The 15,820-nt window shown below is 40.8% G+C and overlaps 1 protein-coding gene across 1 annotated transcript in view; it reads right to left on the bottom strand.

The window, feature by feature from the left end:
• Nucleotides 1–12,041, bottom strand: part of LOC117501462 (neuropilin and tolloid-like protein 1) — a 318,979-nt gene extending 306,938 nt beyond the window's left edge. Inside the window, exons 1-4 of the mRNA XM_034160703.1 lie at nt 11,368–12,041; nt 7,455–7,511; nt 7,237–7,371; nt 6,656–6,904 (exon numbers count right to left, since the gene is read on the bottom strand). Of these exons, the coding sequence (XP_034016594.1) occupies nt 6,656–6,904; nt 7,237–7,371; nt 7,455–7,511; nt 11,368–11,395 (469 nt within the window). The 5' untranslated portion in view covers nt 11,396–12,041. The remainder of the gene's footprint in view (nt 1–6,655; nt 6,905–7,236; nt 7,372–7,454; nt 7,512–11,367) is intronic.
• Nucleotides 12,042–15,820: the final 3,779 nt, after the last annotated feature.

The raw sequence follows: 15,820 nt of genomic DNA, 5'->3' as shown, positions 1-15,820 counted from the left end.
TCCGTTGTCGCATTTTGCGCTTCATAATCTTCCACACATTTTCAATGGGTGACAGGTCTGAACTGCAGTCAGGCCAATCTAGTACCTGCACTCTTTTACTATGAAGCCACGCTGATGTAACACGTGCAGAATGTGGCTTGGCATTGTCTTGCTGTAATAAGCAGCGACATCCCTGAAAAAGACATTGCTTGGATGGCAGCATGCGTTGCTCCAAAACCTGGATGTACCTTTCAGAATTGTTGGTACCATCACAGATGTGTAAGTTGCCCAGGCCATGGGCACTAACACACCCCCATACCATCACAGATGCTGGCTTTTGAACTTTGAACTGGTAACAATCTGGGTGGTCTTTTTCCTTTTTTGTCTGGAGGACACAACGTCCATGATTTCCAAAAACAATTTGAAATGTGGCCACAGCACACTTTTCCACTTTGCGTCTGTCCATTTCAAATGAGCTCAGGCCCAGAGAAGGTGGTGGCATTTCTGGATGTTGTTGATGTATGGCTTTCGCTTTGCATTTACACAATGATGTTGGTTTTCAATGCAGTGCCACCTGAGGGATCGAAGATCACGGGCATTCAATGTTGGTTTTCATCCTTGCCGCTTATGGGTAGAAAGTTCTCCAGATTCTCTGAATGTCTTGATTATATTATGGACTGTAGATGATGGTACCCCCCTAAATTCCTTGGAACTGAATATTGAGAAACATTGTTCTTTGGACTGAACTGTTGGACTATTTTTTCACGCAGTTGTTCACAAAGTGGTGATCCTCACCCCATCTTTGCTTGTGAACAGCTGAGCCTTTTGGGGATGCTCCTTTTATACCCAATCGTGACACTCACCTGTTTCTAATTAGGTGTTCTTTGAGCATTCATCAACTCAGTCTTTTGTTGCCCCATCCTAACTTTTTTGAAATGTGTTGCAGCTATCGATTTCAAAATGAGCAAATATTTGCAAACAAACAACAAAGTTTATCAGTTTGAACGTTAAATATCTTGTCTTTGTAGTGTATTCAATTGAATATAGGTTGAAGAGGATTTGCAAATCATTGTATTCTGTTTTTATTTACATTTTACACAATGTCCCAACTTCATTGGAACTGGGGTTGTAGAAACTAGTGTTGTTTGTTTTTCTGCAACATGTCTTAAGATTTATTGAACCGTGAACTTTGAATTTGTGAATATCTTTCTTACTTTAACGGAGTCTTTAACCAGAGAGTTTTGACAATCTGCATTACACTCGGGTCCACCAGCCGATTTTGACCAACTGTATCGATTTTCGCAGATGGCTGTCAGAATGTTGTGGAACTGAAATCCAACAGTTTTTGGATGTGCTCCGATTCATAATTCCAACGCCATTGTGCGTGATTTTGGCTATGTCTGACAGAGGTATTAAAAAGGATAAAAAGGTTAATTTAATTTGCCTTTATTTATAAACAGATTTTAAAAACTTTTTAAAAGATTTTAAAAGAGAGAGAGAGAGAGATTAATTAAAGATTGTGTGCATCTTCTTGAGAATTTATATCAGACAAATTATGTCCGTTTCTCATGACATAAGTTACCCTCAGATGCAGATGTAAAAACAGTTACACACCCACCCACCCACACACACACACACACACACACACACACACACACACACACACACACACACACACACACACACACACACACACACACACACACACACACACACACACACACCATAGACGCAACATATCTACCAACTTTAATAATACAGTGTCATTTTCTCTTACTAATGTATGAATAGATTAATTTGAACTAACAGAAATGCTGTTTTCCTGATATTTTGTTTTCTGTTTCAGTTTCTTTAATAGAATTTTTTTTTTTTTTTTAATAGACTTGATATATTGTTTTGTTTTTCTAACAGACAACATGCACATACTAATTCAATCCTGGAATTATTTGAGAATGAGACCAATATTGTTGAGTACGTAAAATTATGAAAACTCACTTTCAGACTATACCACAATAAACAAAAAATTAAATGCATATATAACACACACACACACAACAAAATCTCTGACTACCCTCACACAACATATTGTCATTTACATGCTGTCATTACTCTCATGTATTGTCATTACTGTCATTTACTGTCCATTAATGTGCTCCACATCTCATCAGCACCATGGACAGCTGCTTTTAATGGCACATATGATTGTTGAGTGTTTTCTCTTCTGAACTGCTTTGGGATACGTGTGAAAAGAAAGTACAACTCCCAAGTCTCATGTTTTTTTTGTTTTTTTTTTTACTATTTCTAGCCCTACCCCTTACCCTAACCCTAACCTAACTCTCTCTCTTCCTCAAACCATAACCCCTACAGACCCCCCGCATCACCTCACATTTTGTGATACATCAAAAAATAAATTCGTACTCCCATCACAAAAAATGTGGTGATTTTTGTGACAGTATAATGAACTAACAGATTAATTTACTTTTCGTGATGCCGTCACAAAATCATGTGAGACTGGGGAGAGTAGAAAATGCTCTTAACTCTCAAAAACAATCTTTTTTTTTATGGGAGCCGTGACCTTGGGAACTTTCCTTCTTCTCTAACCATCTCAGATTGTAGAATACAAATCTTTGTTCGTGATATACAGTGAGGAAAATAAGTATTTGAACACCCTGCGATTTTGCAAGTTCTCCTACTTAGAAATCATGGAGGGTTCTGAAAATTTCATCTTAGGTGCATGTCCACTGTGAGAGGCATAATCTAAAAAAAAAAAAAAAAAAAAAAAAAAAAAAAAATCCAGAAATCACTATGTATGATTTTTTTAATAAATTATTTGTATGTTACTGCTGCAAATACGTATTTGAACAACTACCAACCAGCAAGAATTCTGGCTCACACAGACCTGTTAATTTTTCTTTAAGAAGCCCTCTTATTCTGCACTCTTTACCTGTATTAACTGCACCTGTTTGAACTTGTTACCTGTGTAAAAGACACCTGTTCACACACTCAATCAAACGCATTCCAACCTGTCCACCAAAGCCAAGACCAAAGAGCTGTCTAAGGACACCAGGGACCAAACTGTAGACCTGCACAAAGCTGGGATGAACTACAGGACAACAGGCAAGCAGCTTAGTAGAAGACAGCAACTGTTATGATTATTTATTAGAAAGTGGAAGAAACACAAGATGACTGTCAATCTCCCTTGGTCTGGGATTCCATGCAAGATCTCACTTTGTGGGGTAAGGATGATTCTGAGAAAGCTCAGAACTACACAGGAGGACCTGGTCAAAGACCTGAAGAGAGCTGGGACCACAGTCACAAAGATTACATTAGTAACACATGATGCTGTCATGGTTTAAAATCCTGCAGGGCAGCAAGGTCCCCCTGCTCAAGCCAGCACATGTCCAGGCCCATTTCACGTTCACCAGTGAACATCTGGATGATCCAGAGGAGGCATGGGAGAAGGTCATGTGGTCAGACGATACCAGGATAGACCTTTTTGGAATCAACTCCTCTTACCATGTTTAGAGGATGAGAACAACCCCAAGAAAACCATCCCAACTGTGAAGCATGGGGGTGGAAACATCATACTCTGGGGGTGCTCTTCCCCAAAGGGGACAGGACGACTGCACCATATTGAAGGGAGGATGGTTGGGGTCATGTATTGCGAGATTTTGGCAAACAACCTCCTTCCCTCAATAAGAGCATTGAAGATGTGTCATGGCTGGGTCTTCCAGCATGACAATGACCCCAAACACACAGCCAGGGCAACTAAGGAGGTGCTCCATAAGAAGCATTTCAAGGTCCTGGAGTGGCCTGGCCAGTCTCCAGACCTGAACTCAATAGAAAATCTTTGGAGGGAGCTGAAACTCCAAACCTGAAAGATTTGGAGAAGATCTGTATGGAGGAGTGGAACAAAATCCCTGCTGCAGTGTGTGCAAACCTGGTGAAAAACTACAGGAAATGTTTGACCTCTGTAATTGCAAACAAAGGCTACTGTACCAAATATTAACACTGATTTTCACAGGTGTTGAAATACTTATTTGCAGCAGTAACATACAAATAAATTATTAAAAAATCATACATTGTGAGTTCCGTTTTTTTTTTTTTTTTTTTTAGATTATGTCTCTCACAGTGGACATGCACCTAAGATGAAAATTTCAGACCCCTCCATGATTTCTAAGTGGGAGAACTTGCAAAATCGCAGGGTGTTCAAATACTTATTTTCCTCACTGTATATGGAAGAAAAAACTTTACTAGAAAAAACAACATTAAGTGAAAAAAAATCAATGTTAATTAGTGGAGGAATATTTTTCCCTATTGATGTTTCAATAATCAACACGTTTCCTCATAAATGGATGTTGTTACAGACTCCTATTAATTCCAACTCACAGAAGTCTTTGATAGACTGTATCATATTTCCTCAAAGACATGTCTATGCATTTGTGTTTATCATATATTATATAATGGCTGAGTGGCTCCTTGTTGTTTGATTGGTGGCTTGTATATCATGTGACATGGATTATTCATACCTTTGCTGTTGTGTTTCATTGACCGTGCAATAGTTCTTTTTAGCATGCAATTTTGGTGCTATATGAAATGTATTACTGCACGCCCCAACCAGTGCACGTGCTCACACTACCAGGAGCGGTGTTTAGTTCAACATAGCAGAGTTTGTTTTGCTGGCGGACGATGATTTGAAGGAGCTAAGTGACACTGCTAATTCTTCTAATACACACACACACACACACACACACACACACACACACACACACACACACACACACACACACACACACACACACACACACACACACAAAATCCACTAGCAGTCTGGACGCATGAAAAGCTGCTAGGATGAAAAGCTGGACAAATTTCTGATGTGATTTTTCACTGGATTGAGGGACTACACAAAGTCTTTTTTTTTTTTTTTGGAAGTACAGAAGTCAGTGCACGGCATCACGGACTACATCATCGCAATTTTGGACCCCAATTTACAGTTTGTGTTGGACTGTTAAGCACCAGTGATGCACACCAAAATGCAAGTCCCTTTTCTGTTGTTCATAAATTAATAAAATATCAAATGACAAGGATCTATTTTAGCCATTATATAAAACAAATAATGAATGCTTTTTCGTTCTTTCAATTGAACAGATATTTAATTTGGTGAAAGCTGGAATGTTCCATTCAACTCGGCTTTGCCTCATTGAATGGAACATTCCATCTTTCTCCTCATGAAATATTCATGCCATTGAACTCATAAACATTCATTATACCTGAAATATAAGGATTATTTCTTAATACAAAGTCTCACTTCTACAACTAGTTCTCCTCAGACAATTCATGAAATGGACACATGAACATGAACATTTCCACATTACTGGACTTTATTTACATCAATCATTAAGGAATACAAACAGTATAGTACTTTAAGGAGAATCTATCTGAAAGAGGCAGTTCTCATAAACTGGATGATCTTGCAAAAAACATACAAGCAAGTGAAGCCACCAAGACACCCAATACAATGCTGATGAGGTTATAGGCTCCTGTACCTGTGACTGGAGAAACTGTGCATAGTACTGCTTTAAAGCGGTGGAGTAGCACAACTACATATTTTCTTCAAACTAAGACATGAAATTTCAGCTGCAGTGTGCCAGAAGGCATATTGGAGAGTTGGGCCCAAGATTTAATCTGTATTCTTGAATGAAAAACCTTCTCTGTTCCTCTCCACAATGAAAACTGTGACTGGTGGTGCAACAGACAAAAGTTGCATTCGGCACAATTTGACAACTGCCTGCTCCACACAGATTTACCACACAGTTACTGTTTGTATTTCTTAACGATTGATATAAATTCATCTGAAACACATTCAGTGACTTGGAACATGCATACATCCTGACATACTGAAAGAAAACTGGCTGTAAAATTAATGATTTATATTCACAATACTAGTTTGTTTTATCCAATTATTTATGGCCTTTGAAAATGGAGGGAAAATATATACAAATGGCTATAATTCCAAAATGGCTCAGGCAATATTTTTGTTAAACTGCTGTTTCATTTGAACGCCATTCTAATGACATGTGAAGGTACCATTTCTAAAACTGTGTTACTGTCCTAATTCTTATGGACCTGACTGTACCTAAAAAAAAAAAAAAAAATATTACATCTTTGACGTTTCCTGGAATTGTGCCTCTAAAGCCTAAACATACTAAAACATTGACAGTGTTATTAAACCCAGCCAAGTGTAGGTGAAGGAATATTAAATTGTGATGCGCTCGGATTCCTTGTCATCAATCCTCACACTGCTCCAGTAAAGCGATCACAACCAGAGATGAGGCAAATTAGGAAAGCTAAGCTTTTACACACAAGCTTAATTGCCATAATTGTGCTGGACAAGTTTGTTACACTGCTGCAGTGCATTAAAATTTGAGAGGGTACCACATCACTGATGATGGAGAGAAGAGAAACCATCAAGTTGCTCAGAAAATGGTCCATTCAGTAGCCATTTCTTTGAAATCTGAATATGTGCACAGAAAATGATACTGCAAGACACACCAACAGGGATGAACTCTCTGGTTGTTTGCTATTCATTTAGAGCCATTCTTGTAAGTTGCATACAATTGGAAAAAAAAAAAAACTGTCAACACCAACAAAGCAAAAATAAATAAATAAATACCTGCAGTGAAGTTGTAACTTGCTGAAAATCCAACAGCTTCCAGCTCACCATCTGTAACAAATTTTATCCACAAATATCGGCCGCTACTCCTGATATCTGGGGGACTTTGCTGACCACAGTAGTGTCCGAGTACTGGGGAAAAGCCAAACGGTCCATCCCGAACCTCGATGTTGTCAAATTTACATTCCCAAGAGGACTCTATCGAGTAGTTCTCTTCAAAGTGTAGATCAATGCACTGCCTTGGGGGTGCTGTGAAAACATAACAAAATCCATCATAACCTCACACAGTGGTGTCTAAAATACTACTCAGTTTATCTTGGTTGAGTTTGCCAGAATCAAACTGGTAATGCTTTAACTAGATCATCCACAACAAGTAATCAAACATTATCTCCTACTGTGAATAAGTGCCTGAGGTACTCTCTTGCTGTAAGTTTTACACCAGATAAACTGAAACGTTTCATCATTCTCTAAGCAGTTACCAGGATTTCCTTACTAGGATGACCTGAGGAGTGCTTTCACTGAAAATAAACAGTGTAATCACTTTGCTTTTTAAGGTGGGTGTACTTAAAGACAGGCTTTACCTTCGAGTATGTAAACACATTCTGTGTTCGGGGGGTATTTGTTTGGGTAATTGGGAGAAGTAAATTGGCCTCCTTCTGGTTCTTTCACCCAGGTTCCACACTGACCTGCAGGCTTCACTCCAGAATTGTTTTTCACTGAAATTAATTCAGGAAGAAATGGCAAAGATTAGAAGAGATATAGGAAAGAGGTGTTGCTGTGCCTGTCGATTTTACTCTACCTGTTGTATCCTTCTTTGTTGCCCCAGACAACCCAAGTATGAGGAGACTCACAACAACTGTAAGACACAAACAGATTTCTGATAGAATGTGGTAAGAAACACATCTTTTTAAATTAATTCATTCATGTATTGTGGACATGCAGCAGTGGCCTTAGTGGCCTTGGCACAGGAAATGAAAGAAAGTGACAAAGTTAATTTCAAGCTGTCCAGATTCTTTACTTTGAAGGGCCATGAATGAATGTGAATAGATGGCAACAGGCCAAAAGTAAATGTTGATGTTGTCTGTCTTATACAATTTAATGTTATATTTTAGGGTAAATTAATGTTCTAATTCAAAAACAATCCCTTTTTAATTTTACTTATTCATTTTCAGAAAATGTCTCCATTACCTGGTGGGTCAAAATAAAGGCTGTGTCCCAGTGTCCCAGTTCAAAGGCTGCACCCTTCTAATCCTTTTTCAATTAATCTGGTGGATCAAAGCTCACAGGGTTTGTCCTCATTATATGTCATTTTAAATTGGTAAGATACAAGATGAAAACATTTACTAGTTATATGTTATTGTGTTGAAAAACTGGATGGGATGACCTTTTATCCCTTGATACATTCATTGATCTGTTCAATCATTCCATTTTTGATGATACAAGCCTCAGCTTTTAAAAAGCCTTGGAAAAGAACTCTCTGGAACTACCTTCATCACTAACAACATTTTTTTGCTCATTTGCCATTGTGGTCTTGGCATCTGTAGGGTGTTTTTCAGTGATAAAGCTTTGTCAGAAATGATTGGAATTGAATAATTATTCTGTTTACTTTGGGCATTGTTATGTTGGTATGAAACATTTGACTATTCACAGGCCAAGTTAGTGTTTAAGGAAAACACTAACTGTAATTCAATCACATTATTGGGCAGGTTCACTATATGCAGCATCATCCATGACTAGCATCATCTACAATCAGTGTTTTCAAACATGCCACGTTGATATAAGAGTGTCCAGTATAAGTAGCACTATGTTCCAAAGCATCCATCTGTGCTTTATATTCTATCAGCTTGCAAATACCAGTTTACTTGTTGCTACATTTTGAAAGAAGGAGATGTGAATTGGCCTTCACTCAATTTAACTTATTCCATTTAAAAAGTAAGCATCTATTGGAAAGTAAGCATCTATTTGATCCAACCAGGTGAAGGGTGGACATCCCCTTGGCCTTCTCCAGCCACTGGGATCCTCAATACTCAGACACCTATGTGCTGAAATGTTGAAGCTGATGTTCCCTCGCAATGCAAGTGATACATCTCATCCTTGACTCCATAAGTACTCGCTCATTTGACACAAAGTCTTTCAGTGATACCCAAGAATTCTCCGAAGAGACCTGAAACCAAAGACAGCGAGTCGGTGACTTAGATTACTGGTTAGTATCCACGTCTCATAACCACACAGGAAGACGGTTAACACTAAGACCCTTAAGACTTGGGCTTTTGTTCAACTGCAGAGATAGCCACATGGTCAAACGCCTCTGTTCAATGACATCATGACTCCACAAACTCTTCCCAAGCATCCCTCAAAGTCAAACGCTGAGGACTCAGAGACATGAATGTCGCTGCTGAGAAAAGTGAAGGTCTCCACAAGTTCAACACATTGACCACATCACAAACCTAGACACTCCATTTCCTCACACAGCTTCTCAAGTTCTGCAATCAGCATAGCAGTTGATTCTACAAAGATCATTGCCTGTGAAGTTAAGGTCAGTAAACCTTTCCTTACCAGCAAAAACACCTTAGTCCCTGGTTCCCACAACTCTACCCAAAACCCAGTCCATGCAAGCACTGAACAGTGTCGGAGCCAGAACAGATTCCTGATGAACATGAGTTATCACTAGGAAAAACTCAGAGTCTCTGTCTGTGCTCCATACAGCACTATGTGTCCATACATAGACTTGCAATGATGTCCAGCAACTTCTTGGGGATCCCACAAATTCTCAGGGTGTCCCAGACAACAACCTGATTAAGTGAATTGAATTTTTAGCAAAAACCAATGCTGGCTACAAAGAAGCACTGACAATATTCACACGTGTTCTGTGTGTACTAGTATATATTATTATAAGTACTAGAATGCATTAAATGGTTGACTTCTTGGGCATGACGCCAGAGTGTTCTGGTTGCTGAACAGCAAGTAGCTGGAACTGAATTCTATTAAGAATAATCCTTGCAAGCAGCATTCCCCAGTACAGAAAGCAGTGTGACATCCTATAGTTGTTACAATCCAAGCAATCAGCTTTTCTTTTCCAGATTGTGACAATAAGTCATTTTTTCCCAGGCCATAGGAAAGACAAATGCCAAGAGAACAGCTCCTGCACCCTTCAACAAGATCTCAGCTTCAATGTCACATATCTCTGGAGCATTTCTTGCTTTCAGCTGTTCCACTGTCTTTGCAATCTCACCAGTTGATTGAGGAATCAACCACAAGAACCCTGGCACCAGAGATGTCTAACATCCTAGCATGAGGTTCAGCCTTATACAACTGCTCAAAGTGGCTGGCACAATTTGACAGTATGGCACAGGCATCTCTCAGGACTGAACTGTCTTCCACCATAACTGCAGCGGGGCAAGGTGTACGTTTGGAGGAACAAAGTGCTTTTATTCCTCTGTAAGCAGCTTGAGGGTCATCAGACCATGCTTCGTCTGTCACCTGATCACAAATTCCTCCTTGTCCACTCTCAGAGCCATCAAAGCCTGATTTATCAGTTCCATCTACAGCCTAGAATTTCCATCAAGACATGTGCTATAACTCTTCTGGTTGATATTCAGAGTGCTCTCATAGTTGAAACACCTCTCCCGATGGACACTGCCTACTCCAAAACAATCCTCAGTAACTTTCAAGAAATTGTTGCGGTGATACTCCCAATATCCATTCGGATCACTGTCCCCATGTTGGCAAGTCCTCCAGACAGATTGCTTCCAAATGACTGAGAAACAATCTAATCTTCATAACTTGCCAGACCTTGGGCCATGAAAAGGCAGCAGTTTAGGAGGCATCAACTAATCCTCAGGGAAGCCAACAAGTCAGTGATCAGAATTCACAAACTAAGCACTTTGGTAGACCCTTGAGTTCGACAAAGACATAATACACAACAAGATAAATATGACTTTGACATTGAGAAATCTGTGCAAATCTCTCACGTCACACGTTTTCTTGACAATAATGAGTTTGTTTTTTTTTTTTTTTTTTTTTAATAAATGTGCCACAGAGTGCTTTTCTTGTTTGATCAGCAATCTGACTATGCATTTTACAGGCACCCAATAGAAATGAAGCTGTACATCATTTGCTATTGTGCTCAGTCAGACTTCTGCCTTATGCTAATGCTAATTGTCACAAGTGCAACATTCCTAAAAGCCAAACTAGGCCAAAATAAACAAGCAATATTTATTCTGACATGACTTCAAATTATTATCTGAAAACGAGGGACGATAAATCTGAATTACATTTACTGCACAAGCAACAGGGGCCTTAGTGGCCACTGGGAACCAGTGATGGTTTATAGTCAACTGGAGTTGGTCGGTGATGGGAGGTGACCTGATATCCCCATGATTAACAGCAACACTTCACATCAACTCAATAGGTAGACACGGCCTTCTTACATGTTAAAGACATTTGTGGCTTTCTTCACTCCTGAATGAAGAAAATACAGATTTAAAAATTAAAAGGGCAAATTCAAAAAGAGGAAATTGTCATGTAAAAAATTTACTTCATTCAGCAATAAAGGAATTGCATTTTATGCTGGAACCTCAGTAACCAGCAGTGCATTTTCCCATTGCATGGTATTTAGTTCACGCCATAAAACCACAGGTGTTCCCACTTGGCAGGATTTATTTTTCTCTCTACTTTCTGAAGCTTGAGCTGATGAATCCGGATGTTCTTACCGTGATGGAAGCTGAGTCCATGTACCATGTCTGTTCCTTTCACAAACACCTTCAGACGCAACTAATTCCATTTAGATTGAACAGGGGAAAAAATTAGTTTCTGACAGTGCACAACCGGAAACCGCTCAAAAAAGAAAGGAGGAAAAAGTCCAAACAAATATATTCCTCAATATTAATATAAATGTATATGAAATTTCTTGTCACGAAAAACCCTAATCACCAGTTTCATATAAAACCAAAAACAGTTCCAAACATTCGCCCGATTTCCATCCAAACGTTTCTAAAACCCTTTGGTGCTTTTGGCGCACTGAAAGGATTAATAGTCCCGTCATCAGCCCTTCTCTAATCGCTCCACCTTTACGATCTTCTTTTTTGAAAAGATGATGGACAGCCTCGTTTTGTCCGTTCTAATCCCTCTATCAGGAGACGGGCTCCTTAAGAAGGTCGCAAAGCCGCGCAACACTCATCTCTGCAGCATTTGGTTTCTACTCTTCAGCAGTGCGTAAAAATCCCCCACAAACGCAGTCCAGGCAATCAGGTGGACGCTGGTTCGGATCCCATCGCGGTGCTTCCGCGCGCGTCCTCTCCGTCTTGTGCCAAGTGGAGAATCCCCGCAGCCCGGAGTTACTGTGAGCTCTCCCTCCTCCTCCTCCCCTGCGCCCGACCTCCTGCCAATGCGCCACGAGCCTCACGCACTTTGACGCACGCACTGAACGCTCCTCCAGGACTTCAGCTGCGCACACGGACAAGTGGCAGGGAAAAAACAACAACAACAACAACAAAAACTAAAACAAAGTGCGAAAAGATAAGCGTGGAAGCGCTGCGTGCTTGTATGTGAATGATTCGGTTCAGATCCGCCGAAATGATAAAAGTGAAAAAAGGACGATCAAACCTGACCGGGATCACGCACAGAACCGTGTGCAGAATGTGAACAAAAGTGCACAGTTTCAACATAAAGCACACAATGTTTGTGAGATACAAGTGAAATAATGACTAAAGCACAAGATTCTACTATAATTACGAATGAAATCAGGTGTAAAATAAATAAAAATCGCAACTTATATGTAAACAAAACTGCAGTTATCTTAATTAATATCTCCATAGTTCAACAAAGAGAATCCAAAAATAGCGCATTAGAGTTACATCAGAAACTAACATGACAACACTTTAAATAATATACAGAGGGTGCAGGAAGCTTCTTATGGGAAGAAAATATCACAATAATCTCATGAAATGTTTACAGTTCTTGATTACAAAAAAACCTATTCCTTGTCAAAACTGCTTATTCCAATTAAGATTCAACGTGTAAAAAAATAATGATGGACTGCATTTATGTAGCACTTTTCCATCACAATCAGAAGCTCAAAGTGCTTTCCAGTGATGCCCCACATTCACACACTGATGTTAAGGTCCCATTCTCATGCTTTTCCTTCATGCTTCAGGAGATGAGTCACATTTTCATGACGTGTTTTTTAAATTTTACTTTTTCCTCACCCTAACAGTCGATCTGCTCTGTGTGAGCCTGATCCCGTCAGATCTCAGAAGCTAAGCAGTGCAGGACCTGGTTAGTACTTGGATGGGAAACCTCTTTGGAACACCAACGGCTGTGTGTGTTTCTCCATGTTACACTGGAGTTGCATCAGGAAGGGCATCCGGCGTAAAACTTGTGCCAAATGCCAATGCTGATCTGGCTGTATCCGCTGACCCCGAACAAAACGGGAGCAGCTGAATGGACAACAGCAACAACAACTATTTCTCACCCCTAACCCTAACTCCAACAGACCCCCGGCGTCACCCTGAATTTCGTGCTTCTGTCACGAAATGAATTTGTGCTCCTGAACCAATAGATTGTCACAAACTATCAAGAACCAACAGATTAATGTATTTTTCATGATGTCATCATTAAATGCCATGAGATAGGATTGTGCTGCCATGCAAGACACTCACTAAACATCAGAAGCAATTTGGGATTCAGGACGAAGGGGCCCTTAGTGATTTTTCAAACTGACAGGGGTTTGAACCAAGGACCCTCTGGTCTCAAGCTCTCACCTCAGTAACAACAACAACAATAATGGTGGAATGGTGTATTAGTGGTTAGCACTGTTGCCTCATAGCAAGAAGGTTGTGGGCTCGCTTCCCAGCATGCCCTTTGTGTGTGTGGCGTTTGCATATTCTCCCTGTGTTTGTGTGGGTTCCCTTCCTCCCACTTCCCCAGACATGCAGGTTAGGTGAAACGGGAAGTTTAAATTGACTGTAGGTGTGAATGTGTTTGTCTGTCTGGATGTGGCCCTGTGATTGACTGGAAACCTGTCTCTCCCGCAGTGACTGCTGGGATAAGCTCCAGCTCCCCTGTGACCCTGAAATGAAAATGAATATTTCTTCATCCACCACACTACAGAATCATCCAGGCAGAGAATTAGTCCACCGCCACCTCTTGAAAGTAAACATCTCTCTGCTGCAGCCAGAAGAAATGTGGGCATCCCCTTGGCCTTTTCCAGGCCCAGTGGTCCTGGATCATACACAGACAAACACCCACATGGCAAAAATGTTGAAGCTGATGCTCTCTCATAATGCAAGTGATATTCCTCATCTGAGCCAATCTCCAAAGAGACCTAGTCCCAAGGACACTGAGTCATCAGCTTAGGTCGCTATTTCACGCCCAAGTCTCACAACCATATCGAGACAGAAAGCACTAAAAGTCTAAAGACTAAGAACCTTGTTCTCCTGCAAAGATATCAGAAGGAGACAAACACCTCCATCAAGCAAACAGTCTTATGACTCCATCAGATCTTCCCAAGTATCTCATGATCTCAAAGGTCAAGGACCCACAGACACTGCATAGACACAAAAATTACTCTAAATCTTCAACACACACAAATACACACACCTATACAGTATGAGGAGAAAGTATTCACAGCAATGGATCTTTTCCCACATTTTTCTATGTTACAGCCGTATTCCAAAATGGAGTAAAGTTTCTGTGTAGGCTCTCAGTTGTCCAGGTGGTCTCCATAGTCCACAGACCCCTCTCTCAAACCAGCCAGAGAAAAGAAATGGTTTGAGAGAGGGGTGAAGGAGGCATTCTATGTGAAACAGTTGAAACCCAGCCTTAACCGGGGAGGGGGTCTGAGACACGCTTTGTCCCCTGTTTACAATGGGGTACTCAGATCAAAGCGGTTTCAGTCTTTTGTTCATGGTAATGAGTCATTCACGTCATCGGGGAGGCATTAGTCCCATCATTAGGAGGGACAGCTACCCTGTCCTTAGGAGGGTGCTAACTAGAGCACAATGGGCCTCATGTATCAATGTTGCATACGGCGATATTTGAGCGTATATGGGGTGTACGCCAAAACGGCTGCGCAACTTGGCATTTATCAATGTGGTTGTTGGCGTACGCTGCGCTGAAAATATACACCAGGTCAAGAGGTGGCGTAAATTATACACCAAAATGAACCAGCGCTGGAATCCACATACTCAACAAAAATATAAACGCAACACTTTTGGTTTTGCTCCCATTTTGTATGAGATGAACTCAAAGATCTAAAACTTTTTCCACATACACAATATCACCATTTCCCTCAAATATTGTTCACAAACCAGTCTAAATCTGTGATAGTGAGCACTTCTCATTTGCTGAGATAATCCATCCCACCTCACAGGTGTGCCATATCAAGATGCTGATTAGACACCATGATTAGTGCACAGGTGTGCCTTAGACTACCCACAATAAAAGGCCACTCTGAAAGGTGCAGTTTTATCACACAGCACAATGCCACAGATGTCGCAAGATTTGAGGGAGCGTGCAGTTGGCATGCTGACAGCAGGAATGTCAACCAGAGCTGTTGCTCGTGTATTGAATGTTCATGTATCTACCATAAGCTGTCTCCAAAGGCGTTTCAGAGAATTTGGCAGTACATCCAACCAGCCTCACAACCGCAGACCATGTGTAACCACACCAGCCCAGGACCTCCACATCCAGCATGATCACCTCCAAGATCGTCTGAGACCAGCCACTCGGACAGCTGCTGGAACAATCGGTTTGCATAACCAAAGAATTTCTGCACAAACTGTCAGAAACCGTCTCAGGGAAGCTCATCTGCATGCTCGTCGTCCTCATCGGGGTCTCGACCTGACTCCAGTTCGTCGTCGTAACTGACTTGAGTAGGCAAATGCTCACATTCGCTGGTGTTTGGCACGTTGGAGAGGTGTTCTCTTCACGGATGATGCGAAGGAGATGTGTTGCACTGCATGAGGCAAATGGTGGTCACACCAGATACTGACTGGTATCCCCCCCCAATAAAACAAAACTGCACCTTTCAGAGTGGCCTTTTATTGTGGACAGTCTAAGGCACACCTGTGCACTAATCATGGTGTCTAATCAGCATCTTGATATGGCACACCTGTGAGGTGGGATGGATTATCTCAGCAAAGGAGAAGTGCTCACTATCACAGA

This window comes from Thalassophryne amazonica, chromosome 1 (genome assembly GCF_902500255.1).
Source record: "Thalassophryne amazonica chromosome 1, fThaAma1.1, whole genome shotgun sequence".
NCBI lineage: Eukaryota > Metazoa > Chordata > Actinopteri > Batrachoidiformes > Batrachoididae > Thalassophryne > Thalassophryne amazonica.
Note: the sequence above shows the minus strand (reverse complement) of the source record. Positions and strands in the feature narration are given on the sequence as shown.